Source organism: Thermoascus crustaceus, assembly GCF_041956765.1.
Source record: "Thermoascus crustaceus strain CBS 181.67 unplaced genomic scaffold VTN00scaffold_8, whole genome shotgun sequence".
In the NCBI taxonomy this organism is placed as follows: Eukaryota; Fungi; Ascomycota; class Eurotiomycetes; order Eurotiales; family Thermoascaceae; genus Thermoascus; species Thermoascus crustaceus.
Window position 1 is genome coordinate 721135 of NW_027192534.1, and position 24314 is coordinate 745448.

At 50.3% G+C, this 24314-nt stretch overlaps 10 protein-coding genes across 10 annotated transcripts; 3 read left to right on the top strand and 7 right to left on the bottom strand.

Annotated features, from left to right (window-relative positions):
- Positions 1-348: 348 nt before the first annotated feature.
- VTN00DRAFT_9831 (uncharacterized protein) lies at positions 349-3708 on the top strand (the record flags this gene model as incomplete). The annotated part of the gene is made up of 9 exons (XM_069436830.1): positions 349-494; positions 545-890; positions 947-1190; positions 1242-1717; positions 1767-1986; positions 2041-2271; positions 2334-2603; positions 2657-2788; positions 2867-3708. 9 exons carry the CDS (start codon positions 349-351, stop codon positions 3706-3708), a joined length of 2907 nt encoding a protein of 968 aa, XP_069284430.1.
- A 544-nt stretch (positions 3709-4252) lies between these two features.
- Positions 4253-5093, bottom strand: VTN00DRAFT_9832 (uncharacterized protein; the record flags this gene model as incomplete). Its single annotated transcript, XM_069436831.1, has 3 exons — positions 4253-4415; positions 4490-4622; positions 4748-5093. 3 exons carry the CDS (start codon positions 5091-5093, stop codon positions 4253-4255), a joined length of 642 nt encoding a protein of 213 aa, XP_069284431.1.
- A 1353-nt stretch (positions 5094-6446) lies between these two features.
- On the top strand, positions 6447-7627 carry VTN00DRAFT_9833 (uncharacterized protein; the record flags this gene model as incomplete). Its single annotated transcript, XM_069436832.1, has 3 exons — positions 6447-6661; positions 6718-6994; positions 7049-7627. The coding sequence occupies 3 exons, from the start codon at positions 6447-6449 to the stop codon at positions 7625-7627; spliced, it is 1071 nt and encodes a 356-aa protein (XP_069284432.1).
- Positions 7628-7768: 141 nt separating this feature from the next.
- On the bottom strand, positions 7769-9206 carry VTN00DRAFT_9834 (uncharacterized protein; the record flags this gene model as incomplete). The annotated part of the gene is made up of 4 exons (XM_069436833.1): positions 7769-7930; positions 7983-8574; positions 8674-8684; positions 8757-9206. 4 exons carry the CDS (start codon positions 9204-9206, stop codon positions 7769-7771), a joined length of 1215 nt encoding a protein of 404 aa, XP_069284433.1.
- A 753-nt stretch (positions 9207-9959) lies between these two features.
- Positions 9960-11053, bottom strand: VTN00DRAFT_9835 (uncharacterized protein; the record flags this gene model as incomplete). Its single annotated transcript, XM_069436834.1, has 2 exons — positions 9960-10696; positions 10759-11053. The coding sequence occupies 2 exons, from the start codon at positions 11051-11053 to the stop codon at positions 9960-9962; spliced, it is 1032 nt and encodes a 343-aa protein (XP_069284434.1).
- Positions 11054-11731: 678 nt separating this feature from the next.
- VTN00DRAFT_9836 (uncharacterized protein) lies at positions 11732-14637 on the top strand (the record flags this gene model as incomplete). The annotated part of the gene is made up of 3 exons (XM_069436835.1): positions 11732-12200; positions 12265-14485; positions 14550-14637. The coding sequence occupies 3 exons, from the start codon at positions 11732-11734 to the stop codon at positions 14635-14637; spliced, it is 2778 nt and encodes a 925-aa protein (XP_069284435.1).
- A 399-nt stretch (positions 14638-15036) lies between these two features.
- VTN00DRAFT_9837 (mitochondrial 54S ribosomal protein uL23m) lies at positions 15037-15900 on the bottom strand (the record flags this gene model as incomplete). The annotated part of the gene is made up of 3 exons (XM_069436836.1): positions 15037-15271; positions 15409-15699; positions 15812-15900. 3 exons carry the CDS (start codon positions 15898-15900, stop codon positions 15037-15039), a joined length of 615 nt encoding a protein of 204 aa, XP_069284436.1.
- Positions 15901-16209: 309 nt separating this feature from the next.
- VTN00DRAFT_9838 (uncharacterized protein) lies at positions 16210-17594 on the bottom strand (the record flags this gene model as incomplete). The annotated part of the gene is made up of 3 exons (XM_069436837.1): positions 16210-17249; positions 17332-17476; positions 17532-17594. The coding sequence occupies 3 exons, from the start codon at positions 17592-17594 to the stop codon at positions 16210-16212; spliced, it is 1248 nt and encodes a 415-aa protein (XP_069284437.1).
- Positions 17595-18152: 558 nt separating this feature from the next.
- VTN00DRAFT_9839 (uncharacterized protein) lies at positions 18153-21120 on the bottom strand (the record flags this gene model as incomplete). The annotated part of the gene is made up of 5 exons (XM_069436838.1): positions 18153-18179; positions 18242-20551; positions 20608-20772; positions 20828-20892; positions 20976-21120. The coding sequence occupies 5 exons, from the start codon at positions 21118-21120 to the stop codon at positions 18153-18155; spliced, it is 2712 nt and encodes a 903-aa protein (XP_069284438.1).
- A 668-nt stretch (positions 21121-21788) lies between these two features.
- VTN00DRAFT_9840 (uncharacterized protein) lies at positions 21789-24181 on the bottom strand (the record flags this gene model as incomplete). Its single annotated transcript, XM_069436840.1, has 3 exons — positions 21789-22960; positions 23029-23280; positions 23341-24181. 3 exons carry the CDS (start codon positions 24179-24181, stop codon positions 21789-21791), a joined length of 2265 nt encoding a protein of 754 aa, XP_069284439.1.
- Positions 24182-24314: the final 133 nt, after the last annotated feature.

The window sequence follows — 24314 nt, forward strand, 5'->3', positions numbered from 1 at the left end:
GGTCACGTGGATGACTAAGCATATCTCCGCCCAGGCCTCGAACGTCCAGACATCAGGAACATACGGCTTTGTCGACCGTCCAAGGTCTGCTCTCGCGTTGTATCTTTTGTTCTCCTATCGTTTAAGATACCCCTGTGTCTCTGGTGCTCCGTGTCTGTTTCTTGTGTGTTGTGTATGGTGCTGTAGAAGCTGCTGTCATGGTCTCGTGGGCTTGTCCCTTTGAATGAAGGTCTATATCCTGAAGTACATGTGGCTGCCTGTCTATCTTATTGTGTAACAACGTGGTGCTATTTATGTTTGATATAGATTTCATTTTTCATACATCTCTTTTTAGGTGACGACCTCAGCATGCCCCTGATCATGGAGGACGGCATTGATGTTGATGATCTCTTCGGGGATCCCACCTCCCTCGAGCAGCTGGGGCTGTCGTCTGCCCCGGCCACTAAAGGCCTTGCCCAACGGTTGGATGAGATGCGTCGTCTGGGATGCTGCCAGTATGTTCCGTCTTCCTGCGGTGGAATTTAGCTGACGTATCCTGCCGCAGGAAAGTCGCCTGGTCGAGACTCGGATGCATCGCATATATCTCCCAGGACGGCTTGAGGGTCAACATCCGTCATCTTCAATGCCGGCCCTCTGATGGCAAGTGGGTGCTCAGCGATGACACCCCGCTGCCCCCTGTCACTGAAGCCCATGGTAGCCATCCGCTGGCACATCTGTCCTGGAATGAAACCGGCTCGGAACTCGCCGTCGTCGACTCCTCTGGCCGGGTGTCCGTTTACTCCATCTCCATCGCGCTGAACCACATTGCTGGTCTGCGCCAGGCTATGATCGACGCAGACGATGACGGAGGCCAGATAGTCGGCATGATGTGGCTCAACACCCAGCGTTCCGTAGGGATTTATTTTACCACTGTTTTCTTGCAAGGACAGCGATCTGACTGAGCTAGGTACATGCTTTTCACCAAGCGTCCAAATTAAATGGCCGGTGGGCATACTCCCCCTTCCGCCGGCGGCCAATTGGTCCTTTCCATCCAGCGAACAAGTCAGCCTTGGTCTGCGTCACCAGGTCTGGCATAATTAGATTGCTGTATCAAAATCCTGACAGCAGATGGGCCGAGATATCCGCCGAGCTGAAGAACACCGGCCACTCTGACAGACTTCTGACCCATGCGGCTCTCGTGGCCACCCAAGGTGGTTCCTCCCATCTCGTTCGACTTAGGCTGTCTCGCTGATCGGATACAGGGGGTATCATCGTTGCAACCCACTCCGCGTGCCAAAAGATCTGCATCTATCGTGTCCACATCACTTGGAATCCGGCCCAATGGGATCCGACTCAGCAAAAGCAGGCTACAGCAACCAATCAGTTCCCAACTCCGAGCTTTCGTTTCTTCCATGTTAAGACGGAGACGCCCAGCGGCGTCTTTCCCGCGAACTTAAGTCCGGGCGAAAACAACGAGGAATTCTCCCAATTTGCGAACTCCCTATATTGTCTGACCCGCCTTGAGATTATCACTCCCCCTCCGGAGAGCACCCCTGGCTCCGCAGCTGGTCCTTGTGTGGTTGCGGTCTTCTCGAACTCCCTGCATGTGACAGATGACCACCCACAGCAGCAGGCTGCTTCAAGTGTCATTGTGAGATGGCAGCTGGAGACTACCTCTCAGACGCTGCACCCAAAGTTCGACGAGGTGGTCTCGAAAAAGACCAACGTCCAGGCAAAGGTACCTATTTAAATGTCATCACCGTCATATGGATGCTGACACCTGGTAGCCAAAAGTGGAACTTAGGCGGCTCGATGATATACACTTGGATAGGTTTATTATCTCCGTCGATTATACGGAATACGGAAATGTCCTCGCCGTGACATACGATGATAGCTCCATCGTCTTCTACGACCCCAGGACAATGACCAGCTTCAACGGAGTCGAGGATAACAACACTGTCACCAATATGGCTCAGGCCGGATTCCATTACCCCCTTGATGCTTCAGGTTTGTACAGACATTTTTTGGTGTCGTAGTGAACAACATTGCTGAACTTTGTAGGGCTCCATATCAGCTTTTCGCCCAATGCGTGCCTCGCTGTCGTCCTCGACGGAGAGTGGCAGATGCGCCTAAGACTCATGGAGCATTCACTCGGTGCAGAGGGAGGGCTTTTCGATGAGAGCAGATTCTCCGCTGCGGTTGCCTCATTGACATTAACATTTTGTCGTGGTTGCGGAAGCGATATCAACACCGACGACATTTTAGTGATCCTAATGCGGCAATTGAATGCTGGTACGTCTCTTGGTCTTCCCGACGGGCTGACCCTTTGTCGCACTTACTTATAGCGATCACAGACGCTCAAAATATCTTTGTCAATGAAGTATATCGGGCGCTGCCTATAAACTGTAACTTTACCGTCGAGCAGGATAAACTCATGAACCATCCATACATCCCCCGGTGTCTCAGTATGCAGGCTGCTTTGGGATTCAAGGAATGCTACAAACCACGTAGCCTCCCTTCCGCTGTATCCTGGGCAATTCTCAACCTGCGTCATGCCTCGGTCCTGTTTGCGTACTTTTTCCAGTATGCCAAAGGTGTCAGAGAGACGGAATCGCATGATCCCGGTGAGTACATCTCGAGCCTCACGCCCGATCGTCAGTGCTAAATGGTATTGTAGATGTGTTACGCATGGTGTTCGGAAATACCAAATGGGCACTTGACTTCTCACATTACCTTCTTGACGAGCTTTTTGATATAGCTGATGATTTCGAGAGCACATTTTCCGATCAGGAAGCCTTCGCGCAGAAGGGTAGGTCTAACATATCTGACAGGGGATCCCAACTCGACGCCGGAAGACTGTAAAAGGCACTAAGCTAATCTTTGCCAGTGAAATCGACAACCTCTTTACCCCTCCTCGTCCTCCTCTCCAGCATGTCCCGCGCCTTTCTGCGATTCATCTGCCGTGGTCTCCGCGGCCTCCATGCTGGTTACGCAGCCACCCCCACCTTAGCGCTAGGCGTCTCGGGCGAGGCTCGCATGTATTATGTCGAGATCGGCAGGATGATCGATGCCTCTCCTGTCCGTATCGATGTATACGAGAAATTCCTGGCGGGCGTGGACTCGGCGGTCCGGCATGCATATCAAGGCGCCGGCTTCGGTGATGCCGAGCGTCCCGCCCCGGAGAAGGAACTCCTCGTCAACGCCCGGATACCCGCCGTACTCATCCCTGCCGTCGCGACTCTCCTGCGGCAAACGGTACCGGCTCTCAAACAGGAGATCAACCGCATGTCTATCTACCTGGCCGACTACAGTTGGCTTAGGTTCGGAGACGACCGCCGTACGGAGCTGTACCGCCGGACACGGGATGTCGATGTCCTGAAGAAGATCCCACTTAGAACATCCCCTGCCGTGGCCAATAATAATAATAATAGTACCGAACATCAAAATGGAAGCAGCCACGGTGGAGGAGGGGGAAACAAGCGCTCAGCAGTTCCACCTCGACGGCGTTGCGTACGCTGCTGCGAGGTTTCGGGTGACGTGACCCCTCCGCGGTCATTCCTCTCCTTCCGCTTGATCGCGAGGCTGGGAGTTCTGCGGTCGTGTATATGCGGGGGGATGTGGACTCTCGAGTCAGGCACTGGCTCGCCGTCGTCGATGATGGCATCACAGAACCACCAGAATCCAGCGCGCACGCCGGCGCCGACAGGTGTCTTTGCTGGGTCGAGTTAGATTAGGGGTTATATCGTCTAAATATTTATGTATTCTTATATATTATGGCATTTATCGATGCGCTATCCGTTTATTTTCTGTGCCCGATAACTTTCTTCTGGGTTTAAAGGTAAAAAGATAAGCGGGGTAAGGCGAGATCCGTCCTAGCCGCCTAGGTGCTGTACTTTGGGATATAATAATCACATTCATATTCGTGTTGTTAAGTCGACTGACAGAAAGAAATAACATATACCTGGAAATATTCCACCCTGGACATTCATTTAAGAGGGAAAAGAAATCATCAGCTTAACTAGCTTCATAATTTCATAAATTGTATCTCCCGAACACCATCCATATCCCACCCATATCTGACGTAAAGGAAAAGAAAGGCACATGAAGTGAGTTGTCGAGAGAACATGAACCAAATATGCTAATCCCCCACCCTTATATCCATCTCAATTCAATCATCAGGCGCTTCACGTAGGAGATTGGGACCAACAAACAGGTCGAGGACTATGCCAGTTACCTAATACGGGTGCGTAGTTTCAAAGAACCTCTCCCGGCTTCACGCTCCTTCACCCCACGCATCCTCCATACAGTAGAACTCCTCCGAACTTTCCAAGGTAAAGGTGCTATGATTCCACTGTTTACCGGCGCAGCCTTCGTCAAAGTCGAGTTTATTGTCATGATCGTCGTCTACATCTATGAACTGCTTGAGGTAGAGCTTCCTGAGATCCGGGGGCGGTCAGAGTTTTTGATTTTCTTCTCCATAGCAGAGTCGGAGTCAGAGTCCCAATCTGACATGAGGGTGGTTGTCACGATCGGGGACCAGCAATCGGAGGAAGAGCGGGGGCAGGGCAGCGACTGCTGTTGAGACTGTTGATAACAATGAGAATGAGAGTACTTTCCGTGCAAATGTGCAGAGATGCTTGTATCTGGGTCTGGTCAGCTCCCGTTCTTGTCTTTGTACGTGTATCTGTAGCTGTGTCCGGGTTAGGACTCCATGCTCCTGGCCAAAAAGAAGCCGGAAGGGATGAGCAGTTGGTTTTGTTCTTGTTACTATTGTTGCCAGCAGTGGTGGTTGTGTTCGTAGTGGTAGCCGCGTCAGCTGTAGTGGTGACAGGAGGGAAAGGCATAGCGTTTGCCATTGCTGATGCAGAAGCAATACCAAGACCCGGCATAGAGGTAGGGGTAGAAGCCGGATGGAAGGGAAGGGAGAATGAGAGTGGGAGACAGTTGTGGTGCTTCTTCTTGCAGGAGTTGTCCTTATTGCTGCTGTTGCTGTCATCTGCGGTGGCAGCAGTGACAGCAGTAGTAGTGACAGTTGTAGATACACCTATCTGAACTCCCCCCATCTCTTCAACACTTGAGACAATGTGCCAGACAGTGTGCTCCAGATGGAGCATCTCTTTGTCCTTAGAACACTATCTTTTCGCCTGGGTGCTGGGTGAGTGCTTTCATTACTCTTTCTCACATCAGAGGATGAGAAAGCAGATGTGGATAAGGATAAATGGGGCCTGGATCTAAGACTGAGACTTTGACAAGACTTGAAACTGAGGACATAAAAGATAACTTTGCAGACTGTATGCTATCTTATGTCTGTTTCTTCTGCTTAAGTGGCTGCTTCTTCTTCTGTAGTTTTCCCCTCATTTTCTTGTTACTGCCATAAGTAGTAGCTCTGGCTGTGGTTGACACAACACTGAATCCAGCCATCATCACTTCTAATGTATGTCTTCTCGTCATCAATGACACTGATATTGACATTGTGATGATGACTTATGTCCTTGCCCTTATCTGCAGTGCTAGTGGTGTACTGGCATTTGTTTCCCTGAACAAAGACAAGCAACACATCATGCATCTGCAGGGTCCTAATCCTGTCTCTTCAGCCATCTTTGTTGTTGTTGCCATTGTTGGAGCAACAGCAAGAACAGACATTCTGATTCTCATCCTGTCATCCTGGAGTAGTAGAGGATTCTGACTAATGCTGAAGTCAAAAAGGACAAAGAAGAAGGGAGAAGCTTAGAATCCTGACTCTGGATGTGGAGTGTGAACATTGTGTCTTATACCAGAGGGAACCAACAGGAACGATGGGCTGTATTGTCCAGTATATGGGTGTTGTTGAGGCCCTTGAGGGAGCCTGCAGCTTGTAATACTTGTAAGAGAGGGAGGGAGACAGAAGATGTGAGGTCCCAGCCATCATGGAATGTGCTGTATGAGGAAATGCTGAAGTGAGGCAGCATTTGGCAGGCTTTGTAGAGAACTGGATTCTACCTTCAATGGCAGGTATTACTGACAGAAACACTTCTGCCATCTTTAGATGGGACAGATGGAAGGTAATATAAATTGTTCAAATAAGGTCAACAAGATATAGGCAGGTTCCAAAAGTTGGCTACCTGGTTGAGCGCGCTGTCTCCAACCCAGATGGGAGTCAATGCAAATTATCAAAACAAGTGTAGTCCCAGCTGCTTTGTTTGGCAGTGAAGGGGAACGGATTATACACTGTAAAAGAACTCAATATCAATCCCTTACAGTGCACAGATTATGTGTTTTTGATGGAGCAGCAAAATTAGGATGGAAACTGAAGCTCCTTGATGTTAGAAGCTGGTCGCGGAGTCTGTACTTTTGAAGTTGTGGCGGATGTTCTAGAATGCGGACTCCGCGCTAAATATTTTCGTGGAAGTTGAACCGGACCGCATCCACCCCATGCATCATAGCTCCCCGCGATTGTCCCAAGAACAACCACAGCACCTTTCAGCGCCATGGCGGAGAATTCTCAGAATCTTCAGACTCTCTTTGCGACTGCAAAACAAGAGAAACAATCTCTAGAGTCATCCTTAGAAACGAATACCGACTCGTATCGCAGCCAGGTGAATGAAACGATAGCCAAATTCGAGGAATGTCAGCGACTCATCGGTCAACTGTCTTTGTTCAGTCCCAATGAGTCATTGGAGGATATTGCTACGGGAGACTTACAGTACTTCTGCCTGACTCTATAGATTGATGCATGCCTGTAGCTGACTTTCCCTTCAGGTACCTGACGGTCGACTACCTTCTCGCAGACCTCCTTCAGAGATCCCACAACGCTAACCGTGAGACGGTCCTTCGACGTTCGTTGGAAGAATACGAGAAATATCTGACGCGCTTGGATGACTATGGCTTGCTATCTCCTGCCGATAAAAAGCTTTACGAGCGATACCTGGAAAACCCGAGCTCATTTACTCTGGCTTCGATGAATGATCCGGCTGCTCGAAGGGAGGTGAAAGTCGCTAGGTTTCGGGAGGAAAAAGATCTCAAACAAAAGCTGGAGGTACAGTTTTCACTTCTAAGAGCTTGTTGAATTATTGCTAACCCCAATACAAAGTACCTTTCCCAGAATCAAGGTCTGCTCCAGAACGAGGATGATATCCCTCGACAACTGTACCTGGCTGAGATAAACCTCTACACACACCAAACGTTCCAGTCACTAGATTTGCTGTCCCAGGAACTGTCTATGCTGTCAAAAATGCGTGACATGCCACAGCCCCCTGAAAGCCTTCACAGCTCTGATCCCAGAAGGCAAAGAGACGCGGACAAAACGGGCTATTCGGAGCGCCTAGATCCACCACTGGCTCAGCTTCTGAAGAATGGAAGAGCTGGACCATTATTGAGCAAGGACGGAAAGCCATTGCAACCATTTGTTCTAACAGATCGCCGGACGCAACTTCAAAAAGGTGTCTTTAGACCAGGCCATAACCTGCCAACAATGACAATCGAGGAATATTTAGAGGAGGAAAAGAGACGCGGTGGAATAGTCGAGGGAGGAAACCAGCCGACCACTGAGAAAGAGGCTGATGAAGATGACATGGACAAGGCTGATGAGGAGACGATGAAAGCAAGAGCCTGGGATGAATTCAAAGAGGAGAATCCGAGAGGTTCTGGAAATACCTTGAACAGAGGATGACGAACATACTATTTCCGGCGATCGGAATTCCTTGGCCGTAAAGACTGCATCCGTGATCTCTGCTGCATAGGAGAAAAAGCCTGTCTCGCAAGGATCTTCCTTTTTCTCGCAACGTTGGATATGTTCCTTTTCCTCCGCTCTCTAATGAATCTCCTTCATTCCCGCTATCGTATCCGCAATGACACCAAACATCCTTTCCTGGTCTGAAGGCGCCTGTTCCTGAAGTGGAAGGCTCTCCGGGGAGATCTCTGGCCATCTTCCTCTAATCAAGTCGAGCAGCTCAGAAGCAAGGATCTCATGGGCCTGTTGCAAGATTAGTTTTTTGAAAGTGCTACCAGTATGTGACGAGCTATACCTTTTTTCCCAGGTGGATACTGTCACTAAAAATTTCCTCCCTGAACACTTTAGCTTTCGGGAGACCGCATCCAGGAAGAGTGTCGATTTCGTCGAGCTCATCAAAGCCCGTTGAAACTCCATTTATCTCTTCACTGCAGGCCCACCGGGTTACGGAATACCAGAGGTCAATAACGGCGACTCGCAGTGTCTTGTCTTCGAACTCCTCACCGATTTCGACGACCTTTTCCGCATACTTCCGCTTCGAAAGCCACGTGCGGTGGGCTCTGGTCCTGAGGACCATGTTGCGCTGGATCTCGGTTGATCCTGGAAATGGGATGGGAGGCTCTTGTGGCTGTTTCACATTCGTTGGAGGTGGGGTGATTAGAACAATCCTCGTGTCCTTCATTCCTGGGTGGTCCAGGATAGCCCTCACATAGCGTCGGAGGTGCTGCTCGAATTCTTTCAATGGAACGTGGACCGCGAGTGGAGGGAGATGTGCATCTTCATACCCCAGCCAAATGGTGATCAGGAGAGGAGCAGGCGGGCCACGTTTTTCTGCAACGTCGATTATGAAATCTTGGAAGGCGTCATGGAGCCATTTAGAGTTGTAACTATATGGGTTCAGTTTCAGCCAGTAGCTCATCATTCATGACTCAAATCAAATGTAGGTATGAAAAATACAGATGTCCAGCTCCATGGAAATAACGCACCCTGAGAAACCCTGTTTAAGTAGGAAGAATCAGCTTCCATGCATATCTAAAATACCCCTTTTGAAATGGAATGAACCATTTACCCTGTTCACAATCTCTACCTTTCCCTCATACTGCTTTCGAAGCAGCCAACCAAAACCCTTCTCATCCTCCTTGAACGCGCGGTCTGTCAGCGAGTCTCCGAAGAAGTAGAACCGCGGGTAATCGTCGACACGGTGCTCCCCGTGAAGCTCCCCATACTCCGAGACGGACCAAGTCGGCTTGATGAGTGGCGGTTTCTCGAGCAGTTCTTCAGGGAAGGGGACACCGAATTCATCCAAGCGGCTGCTTAGATTTTTCGAAGTACCTAGCTCGAAGCCATTGGCATCCGGTGACCGTCGCATGGGGAACGACGGTGGTGGTTGCCGCAGTGGAGAGAATGCAGCTGATAGTGCTGATGAGGGTAGATTCTCGAATGAGCCGCCAGGCTCTAGACCGCGTAGAACGGTCCTGGCCTGACCCATTCTCCTGAGGACACTTTTAACACTGTCCATTTTTCTTTCTGTTCTGCTTTTCTTTCTTTTCTTTCTTTCTTGATGCAGATATGAGAATGAGAAGGGGCAGAGAGGTGTATATGGGAGATTTCCTGTGCTGCTTTTCAAAAGCTGATGCGCGCGTGTGTTTCTTAGGAGTGTCAGAGACCTGGATACAAGTAAACAAGAATCCAAAATTCTGGGGTCCTGGGAGACTCCGAGGCACGAGCTAGAGTGACAGATGAGGAATACGCGTAAACAACCTTAGCAAGGCTGGAGCCCAGGAGAGTCGGGAGGCCTCCGGCAATACCAAGTTTGTCGGTTGTGAAAAGGTGAAAACAGAAAGGGATAACCATTCTCTAGGTGTATAATAGTGACTTGGTGCCAGATACACCTTTAACTGTTCGTTTCTTTTTACTATGAATGTGCTCTTAAACTTAGACTGGTCAAGTATTCAGGTTTCGCCTGTTTCTGCAGGTCGATCAGAGTATATTCTTGTAAACTTGTAAGAAAATTCCACCGATAAGAATAAAAAGCCACTCCAACACGTATTTACCAGCACGTAAAGATAGGAATAATAATTTGAAGAATGCTCCAAAGCCCATTTTATGTAATATCTAGGTACCCGTGGAGGGGAGATATCCGAGTCTATCTGTACTATGCCTGGAAACTAAGGAGAAGACCAGCATCTCCTAAGATTCATTAGTACTGAGCAGTTAGATGAGAGAAGTGTATTTTGAAGTCGTTGATAAATTCCTCAAGGTAAAATGACTTTTACGAAGTCTTCTTGTTCCGCTGGATAACTTCGAGTATCATTCCCGCTCCTTTGGCGACCAGTTCCTTGGCGACTCTAACACCAAATGCTTCAGCGGCTTCAGGGGAGTCGACATCGCCGTCAACTTCGACCTCGGCACTTTCAGTGCCATCAACGCTAACTACTATCGATCTCATCCTCAGTTTTGGCTTTCCGTCAGATCCTTGGACCCATTCAGTTTCCACACCCAAAGGTGCACTGCAGCCACCTTCCAGCGTCTTCAATAGGCTTCGCTCCGCGAAGCACGCTAGCGTAGTTTGGTTGTGTCCAATTTTTTCCAGCATCTCCCTCACGGCCTTGTCATCCTTGCGGATCTCGATGCCAAGGGCTCCCTGGCCGACCGCATGCAGCATCCCGCCGTTCTTGGAGTCGAGGTATTGTGAAATACGATCCTCTAGGCCCAAGCGCAGCAGACCCGCTGCAGCCAAAATTAGACAGGTAAACGGGCTGTCCTCCGCGTCAAGTTTGGATAGTCGTGTACCGATGTTCCCTCGCATGTCCAGAACCCTCAGATGCGGGTACTTCAGAGCCAACTGAGCGGTACGTCGTATGGAGGAGGTCCCGACAACGGACCCTGGAGGCAATTCAGAAAGTGTCGAGTGTGGTAGCCCCTTCTTCATGACAAGAACATCCCTAGGATCTTCCCGCTCCATTACAGCGCCGAGGGCGCAGGTCTCGGGTATGAGGGTGGGCACATCTAGCAAAATTTTCGGCGCAATTAGCAGAAAGAAGGCAAAGCCCTGAAGTCACTTGACATACCCTTGAGAGAATGTACTATAAGGTCCAGATGTCCGCTGATCAGAAGGTCCTCCAATTCCTGCGTCCAGAGGTTCTTGGTGGTGAAATCCCGAAGAGCAATAGTGGTATTCTGGTCACCGGCGGTCTCTTTTGACTGGATTTTAAATTCATACCCAGGCCATGCCTCATTTAGTGCCTTGAGCACTATGTCTGTCTGCGACAGAGCAAGCTTCGACTTGCGCGTGCCGATATTGAACGTGGTCTTTTGCGGAGATGCGCCCTGGGCGGGGGATGCGGCAGGCGGGGCAGACGCCATTTTGGAGTCAAGGAGGAAAAATATAGGAAAAGAGCTGCCCTTGATTTGGCGTATTCAAAGGGCCAGGGAATGAGACGATGCTAATACTCTCTCCCCTGCAGCTTAGCACCGCGAGTAGTGTAAACTGGATGGTACCAGGGCAGCGGCAGACTGGGGCGGCGGGCAGAAAGTTTCTGGAACGTGGATGCGAGATGTCGCCGGACGTTCTGCCTCTTTGGGCGATCCCGCCAACCCCGTAGTTACCATAGTCTACAGGTATAGTCATTATCGAGCAGACGTGGCTTCGTAACTACGGAGCACTGGACCACTTTCATAATTAACAGCTAATTAATGCGGTTAAAATAAGAGAACATGCAGATGATCGACCAGTTCGCCGGTCCGACGTGGCTCGAGTGGTCTCCAAGTCTACTGACGTCGTTGACCTAAGCAGCTACTGCTAACCTCGGCTTCGGGACGGGCTTATCACTGGTCGCCCCCCAGCTTCCTGGCATCGTCTGTTCTGGAACATCTCCCCAGGCGGCCTTAAAAGCCTCCTCCGCTTCCCCTCACGTCTGTCATCCTTTTCCTCATCTTTCATCAAACCCGGGGCTTCTTGTTGCCCATTTCTGTTGCACTCGATTTCTCTCTCACCTGCGACCGAACCCATACGTGTTTGGTAGTATAGTTGCTGATCCCGGGATGGGTTCCAACAACGGCAAGACAACCAAGCTCCCTCTCATCCCATTGCCAAAGGATTCCGTTCTCCTACCGGGAGTTACTCTGCGGATACCGGTTTCGAATCGACCCGATGTCGCCAATCTCCTATCGTCTTTCCTCAACCGGACGACATCCGTGAAACGCGATGGAAACGCAGTCACGATTGGATGCGTCCCGCTTAGCTCGCCGTACCTGAGCAAAGATGGCCAGCACCTCTTGGAAGATGGAACGGAAACTTCGCAGAGACTCGAGTATGAAGCTGTGGACCCGGCGCAAGCAAGGAGAGAGGATCTATTTACATACGGCACTGTCGGGAAGGTGATCGGGGTCCAGCGTCGTGCTTATGCCGAACCTTACCTTTTGGTTGAAGGAGCGCGGAGATTTACTATCGGAAGAATTACAAAGGAGAGACCGTTCTATGAAGCTGAGGCTATCTTGCTCGATGAACCCGGTAAGCCTATGAGAACCTGTTTTCCTGGCCGGCCAGCTCATGGCTGATGCTCTTGTCCTTATAGTTCCGAGCAATAAAGACTCAGAAATACCTGATCTTTTCCAGCAGCTTAAACGGCTCTCACGAGAATTTCTGACTTTACTGAGAGTTTCGTTCCTGCTGTCGTCTACATCATCCAGTCTATCGCCGGTCGTCACGCGGAGGTTTGAGCTGTTCATTGCCAAGAAGGATCTTGCTCAGGCTGGAAGCCTAGCCGATTTCATGGCAGATGTGGTTGACTCGAGCTTTGAGGAGAAGCTACGTATTCTTGCTTCGCTGGATCTTAAGGATAGGCTAGAGAGGGTAATTGAGCTCTTGAGCCGACAGGTCCAGGGTATCAAGAACAATGTCAAGATTACGTCTATCACCACAACTAGCTTTCCACCAAGCTCAGGGTTCGATATTAACCAACTCGATCCCAGGCAGCGTGACATTCTGGCGAGGAGAGCGATGGCTGGTCTGCCCTCTGGAATGGCAGGCGGCAGAGGTGACGACTCAGACGAGAAGGAACCGAACGAAATTGACGAGCTTCAGCGGAAACTTGAAGATGCACAGCTGAGCCTGGAGGCAAAGAAAGTGGCTGATAGGGAGCTGAAGCGTTTGCGCAAGATGAATCCTGTTAATGCTGAATACGGAGTGTGCAGAACCTATCTCGAGAACCTTGCGGAGATTCCATGGACCAAAGTCACGGAGGATCAATTTGGCCCTGACACACTTCAGAGAGCTAGGAAACAACTTGACGATGACCACTATGGCTTGGAGAGAATCAAGAAGCGCCTGCTTGAGTACTTGGCCGTGCTAAAGCTCAAGCAGTCTACCAACAGTGAAGTTGAGAACCAAATCTCAAAGATCTCGGCGAATCTCACCGTTTCAGCTGATGATGAGGCAAAGGACGCCATCACTGACGCTGAAAGAGACGCCCTCGAGACGAAGTTAGAAACCCTGAAGTCAAAACGGATGGTCGACAAGTCTCCGATCCTACTCTTGGTTGGCCCTCCTGGAACTGGTAAGACCAGCTTGGCCAAGTCTGTGGCCACTTCTCTTGGACGCAAATTTCATCGGATCTCTCTTGGCGGTGTGAGAGACGAGGCTGAAATCAGAGGCCATCGGAGAACGTATGTCGCAGCGATGCCCGGCTTGATAGTTAACGGCTTGAAGAAGGTCGGCGTTGCCAACCCAGTGTTCCTGCTCGATGAAATTGACAAGATTGGTGGCGCGAATTTCCATGGTGATCCATCTGCAGCAATGCTAGAAGTCTTGGATCCCGAGCAGAACCACAGCTTCTCTGATCACTACATTAACATCCCAATTGATCTTAGCAAGGTTCTCTTCATCGCCACCGCTAACTCACTAGATACTATCCCGCCACCACTACTAGACCGCATGGAAACAATTACTCTGTCTGGTTACACGACGTTGGAGAAGAAGCATATTGCTAAACAGCATCTTATTCCAAAACAAATAAGAACCAACGGGCTTTCAGAGGGCCAAGTCGTACTATCTGACGATGTAATCGAAAAGATCATTACCTCTTACACCCGCGAATCAGGTGTTCGCAACCTCGAGCGCGAAATCGGTTCCGTTTGTCGGTACAAGGCTGTCCAATATGCGGATGCCAAGGACGCCTCGAAACTTGAGACATATAATCCAAACGTCTCTATTGATGATCTGGAAGATATTCTTGGCATTGAACGGTTCGAGGAGGAGATCGCCGAACAGCACTCTCGGCCAGGAATTGTCACCGGCCTTGTTGCATACTCCACCGGCGGCCAGGGCAGCATTCTGTTCATCGAGGTGGCAGATATGCCCGGGAATGGCCGTGTACAACTCACAGGGAAACTTGGTGACGTCCTAAAAGAGTCTGTTGAGGTGGCGCTAACTTGGGTCAAGGCCCATTCGTTCGAACTGGGCCTGACTCATGACCCTAATGAAGATATCATGAAGAACCGCAGCCTCCATGTACACTGCCCGTCCGGTGCTATACCCAAGGATGGACCATCTGCCGGTCTTGCGCACGCAATCGCTTTGATTTCGCTATTCGCCGGCAAGGCCGTACCTCCACAGATCGCCATGACCGGCGAGGTGTCTCTGAGAGGCAGAGTCATGCCCGTTGGTGGTATTAAAGAGAAGATGATCGGTGCATTGCGGGCTGGCGTTAAAACGGTTCTCCTACCTCAGGCCAACAGGAAGGAGGTCAAAGACGTGCCGCAAGAAGTCAAAGATGGTTTAGAGATCGTCTATGTCACGTAAGTCCCTTTATTGTATATTGCCTCTCTCACCTGAACATAAGTCCACTAACATTAGTTGCAGGCATATCTGGGAAGCCATCAGGCAGATTTGGCCTCACGCACACTGGCCGGGTCAGCACCACATGGATATGCTTGAGAGCAGACTGTAAACCTCACTGGAATCTGATAACGGAGCCCAGTAGTCACGAAGTACATGTAAATATGGATGCATTTCTGTTTGACGGTATTTGTGTTCGTTCTTTTTCATGTGATCAGTTTTATCAGTATATATCAGCCTCTACTGATATGCATGGCGTATAATGCCTTATACTCCATGAAGCATCACTAGTGGCTAGTGTCAAACGATTATCTTTAATGAGACTTCTTGAAATCCAGCAATCCATTCATCAAGATGCGGGGAATTCTAACTTTCATTGCCTGGTTGTTATATGAAAAACTAATTCCAGGTCCGTACATCACTACGCCAGGTAATTTATACATACAATACAAGAAAGTACACGACCACTTCAGAAGAACTTCAGGGATGCCAGATCTCTTCTCTCTCACATTCATGATGGACCAGTCGATTGCTTCCCGGCAGCAGGGAACAGGGGCCGGTCGTAGTTCAGGCCCAGCGCCTGCCATGTTGGCCTCCATCTCCGCTTGCCCTCCAGCAGCTCCTTGGCCTGCTCGGCGTAAGCCTCGCGCTCCGCCTTGTTCGGCTCCATGGCAGCCCGTGGCTGTTGCCTGTTCGACTGCTCTTCCTGGTACTCTTCGGCCTTGAAGAATTGGTCCTTCTCCCATCTGTTCAAGTTGAAGATATTGTTAGTTGAAAAAGGTCCCAGAACTAAAGGCAACAACTTCTCTTTCCCCATCCTTGCACAGCAAGATGGGCTAGAAGCAACAAGGAAAGGATAAATTTGACAAAGGTAAAAACATACGGAGACATATCCTTCGGCGGCTCCGGCCACACAAACGGCTCCGTCATCTCGATGGTCATCCGCTTCTTCGACTGCGGCCGTCTCAACGGTCCATATCCGGGCTTCCCCAGCGGCCGCTGCCGCGTCACCTTCTGCTGCTCGACGTAGCTGCGCACGCTGAGAACCTTGACACCGTACACCCGCTGCATGTAGTCGCGCATGTCCAGCTTGTTGAAGTTGAGCGGGACGTAGAAGGATGCATATCGGGGCGGGAGAAAGGGGGTTCGGATCAGTGCGATGGTGAATTCGGGACTGTATATTATAGTTTTTCGTTAGTCATTGCGCTTCAAATATTCGAATAAAGGGGCCAATGGAATCGTTTTTGAGGAGCTAAGATGAGCTGGTTTTGAAGGAATTAACTTACAGAAACACTTGCTTCCGCATAGACAGCGGGGCCGAAGGAGGCAGCCAGTCCTTGGGCCTCTTCGGGAATTTGGAGAACTTGCGAACCATCCTGTTTGATTTTTTCCCCTTGAAATGAGTTGAGGAAAAAAGCGAACGGAGAAACGGACTGCAGAGATGTTTGAATTGGCAATCGCAAGGTTATCGGCTCTGAGGCTCTCGGCGGAACTTTTGGTGTTCGGGACGGAGAAAAGTTGCGTATTTGGCCGCCCCGCGTTCCGTAATGGGCACTCCTCTCCATATCTACGAGCTGTATATCAAGGAACGAGGATATGAACGGGTTACAGGTAACCTTTGTCAAATGTTTTTGGGGCAACTAAATCATTACTGTCATCATGATAAGATCTCGAAGACAATTCCCTAAGGCCTCCCAGCAGGAGACTCTGATACTCTAAGATTTTCCAGCTCTTTCGCCCTCTCGTCAATTGTATCTCGTTGAGATTCTTTATTATGCGTCTCATCTTCTTCTTCGTCGTCTTCTGAACCAGAGTATTCTTCTTCCTCCTCATCGCTTCCTTCCTCATTGTCACTGCGAGCGCCAGCGTCGCCATCGACTCCGACCTCCTTCATGTACGCCTCCAGCTCGCGTGCCATCTTCCTCGAGAACCCAGACGCCTCGACCTCGACGTCCAGTCTTTTCCCTGGATTCTCGAGGATTTGCTTCTTGGCATCCGCAAAGAATGGACCAGGTTCGTCACTGACAAAGTGAAACCTCCGCTCGAAGAAGCGCTTGATGCAGTTGACATCTCTGTCAAAATACATCTCCGCATTGACGTGGTCGATCGAGACCATCTGCGGGAAGTCGATGAGGATCGGGACCAGCCTGATACCTTCATCATCAACCTCGTTCTCCACAGTCGCCGGCTTCTTGCCCTTCGCCTTGGGATCCTCCTCCTCCTTGATCAGGATGTTGAATTCGTTAAAGTCACCGTGTATTAAGCCGAATCGCGCTAACCGCAGGATCATATCCATAAGTTCGGAGTATAACAATGCAGGCTTCGGGACGTGTGAAATCTGACGGAGCGGGAAGGCATCGATCAGACTCATCACGATCGTGTGCCGGTTCTGCGCGATCGGCTCCGGGACAGGGAAGCCGTTATCCCTCAAGGCCTTCATGAAGGCGAACTCCTTCATCGCCGCCAGCCGCGACATGTACATCCATGATCCTGTGCTCCGGTGTCGCAGGTAGTCTCTGTTCGTCTTGACTGTTCGGAAGGATATACGACCAAGACGGTGGATCTTCAAGATGCGCTGGCTACCGGACGAGTGCGCGACCACGATAATGTCGGATTCTTTCCCGACGCCAATCTGGTTGCCGACGGAGTAGATGTTCTTCTGTTTCTGGTGGGTGTGTAGGGCGAGATAGTCGAGTCCGCCGTAAGTGAGTCTGTAGCCATCATCTGAATAAACCATAGATTCTGGTCAGTTGCACTGCAAATCAACGAAGCAGAAAAGATATGGATCCATTATTTTTCAACGTACACTTGACGTTCTTTACCTTCGCTATCAGGTTGTTCTTCGCCAAGTTGGAAATAGATTTATGGACTCCGCTACCACCTCGCAAACCTGACAGTTGTACGATAAGTGATGTTGGTACAACCTCATGGTTTCTGCTTCCTGCCTCAACCTGCAGAGCTTCTGTTAGCTGACAGACGACTGATTGCGGGGATGGAGGGGCATACCGCAGCCAGCACCCGGAAGTCCTCCGAGGTGAGGTAGCGCATTGCCTTCGGATCGAGCTTCATGGCTGCCTGCTAGAGCCTAACCTTGCCAAAAATTAGAAGGTTAAGGAATATAGACACGTCTCTGCCGCTTGTCGTTGCGCTCCGTCTTCGAGGTCCCCAGAGAAGCTGGCGCTGGAAAAAGTCACGGCACCTAGCCCTAAGCCCTAGTTACCTGTTTCGGATAGTAAGAAAGGAACGACTGGGGGATGGTGGATCTAGCTTCATGGTCCGGTGGCCTCGATTTACCGATGACAGATCACTTGTGATTTAGCATCACTGGAGTTTTAAAATGCTATTAACCTGAACAACCTACACAGCTTGCTCACACTCGTCTACAACTGCATTACGAGACTCATGCCGTCTTAGTTGCCCCACACTAGATCTATCCGATCAGTACAGTACATGGAAATGCAGGGCTGAAGGTCTCTCTGAGCAGATTCACCAGCACGCATATGGCGTATCCTATTTCCGGAGCTCTTCCGATTATAATAGACCCATCCGTATCCGAGAACCATACGTCCTCATCTTCGTTAACTGCCCGTCAAACCGTCCAAGAAAACTCGCGTCGCATCTCATGGCTTATGATGAACTCACCCACTCCGGGTTCTACATAGAAGCATTGAATTAGGCATACTGCATTGACACGTGCAGGAAGAAAGATGACTTACCTTGCGCAGGATGACCAAGCCTTCCAGAGTGCTGCTCAAAGGAATGTACTCCTCATCCTCTAATTCAGCCCTCTCACCGTAGGCCAGAAGCACTGGAGTGCTTTGCGTCTGCCATCCAGTAATTGTCTTCGGCCGACCAGCTTGACCAACCACATCCAGCGCCTGACCGACTCGGACATTGACAGTCAGAGGCTGCAGGTTCTCGTCAAGGGTGACTAGGAATCGTGGGTACATGGCGGTGATAAGGAAGTAGAGAAGATAGTGGTGCTCAGCAAGAATGAACTGTTTGGCATCGATCATGGCAACCAGAACGGTGAGAAGACCTGCGGCTGCCACCCGAGAGAGCACTTGACGGTCGGTATGGAATGGGTTGATCGTAAGGGTACCTTTGCCCATGTGGAGAAGGCCCTGAGCAATCCGGACCATGAACAGGGTGTTCTGGTCACGATGGTAGTAGCTCGCCAGTTGTCTCAAAAGCTGCGCCAAACGAGCGTTGTTCGTTCCGGCACCGAGGAGGCCCATGGCAAAGATTGCATTGATGGCAACGTCGTTATCATTGTCGTGACTGTATCGAGAAAGAGTGTCATAAACGTTCATCCGAGGGTTGCTGGGGCTGACAAGACCCATTGCAAGAGGAACTGCTTTCCGGATGTTACTAGCGCCATAATGCATCAGGTGGCCGAACTGCCGCAGGATCATATCCTGGCCAATATCCTCTCCCATGGCAATAAGTGACAGGCCAAGAACAGCGTAGGACTGCACAAGCTCATCACCCTTCTTCTCTTCCTTCTCTTCAATGTACTCATTGCAGATATGAAGGAGCTCTTGGATCTTCAAAACTGTACCAGTTCCAGCCCAGGCACACACGGAGGCGAGAACCGAGCTTGGCTTGGCCATGGGATGATCGACAGCCTTGAGGATATCCAAGATGACGTCGACTTCTTCTTGTTTACCGAAGTACAAGAGTGCCAGGCCAAGGGCCATGAAACGGGTCCACTTGTCCTTGAGATGCTTTTGCCTTTCCTCATCCATGAGTGTAGTGGCAATGGCTTCGCTGACCTGGTGATTCGATGAGCCAACGAAGATAAGACCCAACGAAACAGCAGCCATTGCCGACAGCTGCATATCCAGAGAAACATCTTCCACAATTGGAAGAAGGATATCCAGCAGTTCCTCTTTGTTGGATCCAGCATATGACAAGCCCAGGCCCATGATGGAGGCTACCCTCATTGGAACACTCTTGCTCTCAAGGTTGTCCGGATCGCTCAGAAGAGCCAAGGCCGGGTCAGAATCTATTCTGACACCAGAGTTAAGAATACCAATAGCAAGCAGAGCTCCGGCTTTGATTTGGTCCTCCTGGGCATATGTAAACTTGTCGATCTTATCTAGACCTTCTTCAACATCCCTGTGCAGCAGCATTCCCATTGATGCGGCGGTCGACATCATGCCATCATCTTTAGTCTTCCAGACCCATGGGCCTTTGTCGCCTTCGACCAGCATCATCTTGTCATTTCCAAAGCCGGCGTTGGCAAAGGCGTTGACAAAAGCGCTGGCCAGATTATGCCTTGCAGAGTCGACGTTTGTCAACCCTGCTCCCCTACTCTCTAGGTGGGTCTTGTAAATATCTTCCGGCATCTTAGGGTCAAGTATGTTCAGCTCCTTGGCCAGAGTCTTGAAGTGGATAGGAACTTGAGTATTGTTGAGGCAATCTGCCAGTTCCTGATCTTCTTCATCTTCCGATGGTAGATCAAGCCAGATCTGTTGACGCGCGACGAGAAAGGCCATTTGTTTCTTAAGGGCCTTATCCGTAGTCGCATTGAAATCGCTCTTGATAAGATCGATATCGTTCAAGCGGATAGCAATAACAATGGCTTGGGTAAGTTTGCTGTAGCGAACGTAGATGTTGTGAGCTGTTCGGAGAAATTGCTGGTCCTCTGGGTATGTGAGGAGGTTGACCATGCTAACCATATATAAGCAGACTCTCGAATAAGTGTTCTCATCCAAGAACCGTGGGATTTCCTCAATCATCTCCAGTTCGCTCAGAAGATCGACGGCATCGGCCTCAGCGTTGTGACTCAGGAAGTAAGGGACGAGCGAAAGCGAGAGATTGACCAGATCCTGGACGTCTTTCTCCTCCGTCAATCTGTTCTGGTACTCTTGCCCGATCTCCAGCGCCAGATGTCTTATGTATTCGTGGCCCCAGGACCCGAGGTCTTCGGACGTGGTAAGGAGACGGTACTTGAGGGTTTCGAGTTTCTCCTCATCACCATATGTCATCCCCAGCACCGAAAGCATATCGGCCAGCGAATCCTATACAACCAATTCAGCCTATATTAACAGATGATCGTTATATGCATCGACCATACCTTGTCAGGACCAGCGGGCCACTTGTCGTACAGCGCTGTAAGTTCATCGTAGTGCGGTCTGAGGAACTTGAGGGGCTTCGGTACTGCGGTCATCGAAGAGGTAGAGGTCTTGATAAATGTCTTTATTGCGTCTAAAGCGGGCCGATAGAGAGAGGTATCGGGTTCCTAGGAATACATGAGGATTAACGTCATCAGGTACTTCAACAGGTGGATAGCATACTTTCAACCTCTCGACCAGCATCTCAAGCTCACTCTTGAGCTGCTGATCTTCCTCACTAAGCTCTTCTATAACGGGTGTTCTGTCAGCGCGGCGATCGAAGCATGAACCGGCAAGCAAGCACGTTTGCTTGTTCAAGGTCTATGCCTACCTTCCTTGCGTTCTTCCTCCTTCTTCCCATTTGCCGTGGGCTTCTCTTCCTTCACGCCCTTCTTATCTCCATTCAGTTCTCGAACATCGTTAACCTTGCCCTTGCCCTTGTCGGCGGCACCTGACCGCTCGCCCTCTTTCGCCATTTCTGACGGGTGTCTGGCGAGTAGGCCACTAGATGATCAGGAAGCTGTGACGACAGAAACTCTCGCAGCACGGTCCGCCGGGTACAAAGTAACGGACTTAGAAACCGAGACTGCAGAAGGGGTGATGCGTGATATGGAGTACAAGCTGGGGATGTGAGGCGTCTGGAGCTTTCGCTGCTGTCCAAGGTGTCGCAGGCGTTCAGTGGAGCTCTACGTCGGCTTACGTAAGTTGGTGTAAGTTCAGCCCAACCGTGAACTCCGCAACGCCAGGACCCGTTGTTATTCAGCTTGGTCACGGCAACTCATCTTGCGGTGCGAGTTGAAAAATCTCTGTATGGCAGCATGTCGAGGGGTCGATACATCACTACTGTAGCGAGCGAAAAGCATAGGTCTTGCAACAGTGGGGTTCTTAAACTCCCGTCCGATACGGATATAATATCCACAGCTATTGACCTCAGAGTAGCCTGGGCAAACATCTACGCAATACATAAGAACTAAAGGACAAGCAATCGGACATTCGACTGTTTTCCATCCAGAAATAATATGGAAACCCTAGAATAAGCTAACATGCCAGACAGTAGACAGCCACTCCCGAAACGCCTATCTGTAAATAGGTACAGTACAGTACAGCGATCTTTTCCGGACTATCGACACTCCCTTTGGTGACATCAGTTGTCCAGGCAGAACAAGTCATCTGCTTTCCATAGGCTCATCTCGCCGCTCGCGCTTGATCCGCGGCAACCACCGAAACGTGTTTTGAAATCCTTCGCATACTCTTCGGCTTCCTGTCTAACGGCCTGGCTAGATGTCTGCTCACCTTTATACGATAGAATGTGCAGAGAATCAAGATCAGGGAGATGGCCCGGAAATTGTCGAAGGAGAGCTGTCACAGTCGATGTGTGTGATACTGGCCTTTCGATTGATCCAAGTTCTATGTCTGAGTCGGCTTCCAAGGGTTCTGACGAGTCGCCAACAATGCTGGCATCCGGCTCCAGTGGCTCTGTACTTTCGCTTGCGAATTCCTTCGGAGGATGGTATAGCTCGTTATGAACCGTTGCCAGGGATAAGTCAGATCGGGCCGGGAAAGATGGATAGAGCATGTAATAGCCTCTGGCGCGAATAAGCTCAAGCAGATACTCCATAAAGGCTGGGTACTTCTTTGAAATGAGTTTCTTCTTTGGGGAAATTTCTTGAGAAATTTCCCGTGAAGCAAGACGATTGGAAAGGAAAGAATGGAACTCAATCCATTTATCACCGAAGTATAAGGCTGCGTTGCTATTCGGCACTTGCCAGAGGAAAAGAGGTGGTCCATCATCCCCGTTTCGTTGGCCAGGGTGATCAGAAGGAGGAGGAACCGGTGGGGGTGTAAAAGGTTCGCTGTCAGTAGGCTTCGATGATGGGAGCTCAAGAGAGATGCCGAGCAACCGAGATGACGTATTCGCAGAGTGCGTCGAATACTTATATTTCAGGACAATATACTTCAAGTAATGGAAAAATGATGGAGAGAGCTCCGTCTGCGGGGATAGCATGAGGACGTGTGACGTATTTGGGTTCCTGGGATAAAAGTCCTCAACGGTCCGGACGGATGATTCCTCCGAAGTCATATCACGAGGCTGGATACGACGACGGAGCGTTACCTTACCTGAGGAGCCAGGCGGCCAATTCATGTTCTCCAGGAATCGGAGAAGTTGAGGATCTATGTGAGGAGGCAGGTCAATGGTCAAACTGGGCACAGATCCAAGATAGTCTGCCGTTTCGAGAGACTTGATCAAGCGTATCAGTGACCCAGAAGACTCGGAAGGCGCATGAACAAGCATCTCAATGTTGAGTTCATTCCAAGCTTGCACCTTGTCAGTAAAAAACGAACAACTGTAAGAATAACATAGGTGGGCTCCAGGGTCTTCGTACCCCTCAGTGAACTGCCATCTAATTTCGACAGCCACATGAGATCTCCGGCCTTACTGGAAAGGACGATATGAGGAAGCCGGGTCTCTTCTGTCTTCCCTTTTATCCCTTTCCAGAAGAAAGGGTCCTCCCGTGATTCGCCATGGGTTATGAGAACATGCGGATGCAGTTGACTTCTAATATACCCCAAGCTTGATCTGACGGCCCTTTTCATGCGGGAATCAGTTGACCACTTAGCATAGTCTGGACGGCCATCTGTAGGATGAGAATATTAGCATGAGTCCAGGTACGCTAGAGGATGAGCTATGAACGCACCGTGCCACTGGATCGGACAGTCATCATTGCTGATACCGTTAACCTGCTGTATACCCCCGATCGATACATCGTCCCTTCCCATGATGGCGAAATGAACATCATTCGTCTTCTGGCGGGACATCTCACAGGCAAGCGGTATGAGGTCTGCGACACTCTTCAAATTTGCTCCGGCAAAAAGCACTGCGCGCTTTGCACTGAGATCGTGTCGATCGGCGGGCGCTATTGAGGCGCGATACAACGACTTGGCAAGCGCATAGAACTTAATGCGCCCATTATAATAGTACTTTTCTGCCTCGCTTGCCGCATCCTCGTCTTTTGGAGGGGCTCCATCTGGAGGGGCTGCGAACGACTGATCAGTGGGAATTCGAAGAGGCCCGCCCTTCTGTCGTAGTTGCCCTATTCTCGGATCGTATCGCTCCACGGCGGGTTGTAGATCTGTTGGCATGTTTTTGAAGAAAAGGTACAGTAGATAGAAGCCGACAATGGCTAGTAGCAGACGTCGCCGTCGAGGAACTTTCCATGCCGGAAGGGATGGTGGTTTTCCTCGTCCGCTGCCAGGCCGATGATCGTCATCTTTCTTCCCGAGCTCTTCGTCAGGCACGAAGGCCCTCTTGGAGAGACGCATTGCGTGTGCATATGAAAAGATGCCCCCTTGGAGCTTGAGAGATGAGGGTTTGCATTTGAGTTGGGTTGTAATATGAGCTTCCAAGACTTCGCGAGTCGCGCTTAGTGAGCTCGAGGCTTGAGCGCTGCTTGCGGGGAGCTGCGAAATCTGATCGCAGATTCGCCGGCTTCGATTGGCGCCGCTAAAGACGATCGGCAGCGGCCGTTGCGGCGGCATGCCCGCCTGCGCTAGCGCCTCCCGCGACGCGTGACAGTCTGGTATCAACGCTTTTCTATATAGACTCCATCGGAAGTTCAGCAATCAATCAATCAATCAATCTTCTTGCTCGATTGGATACTTATGGCAGATC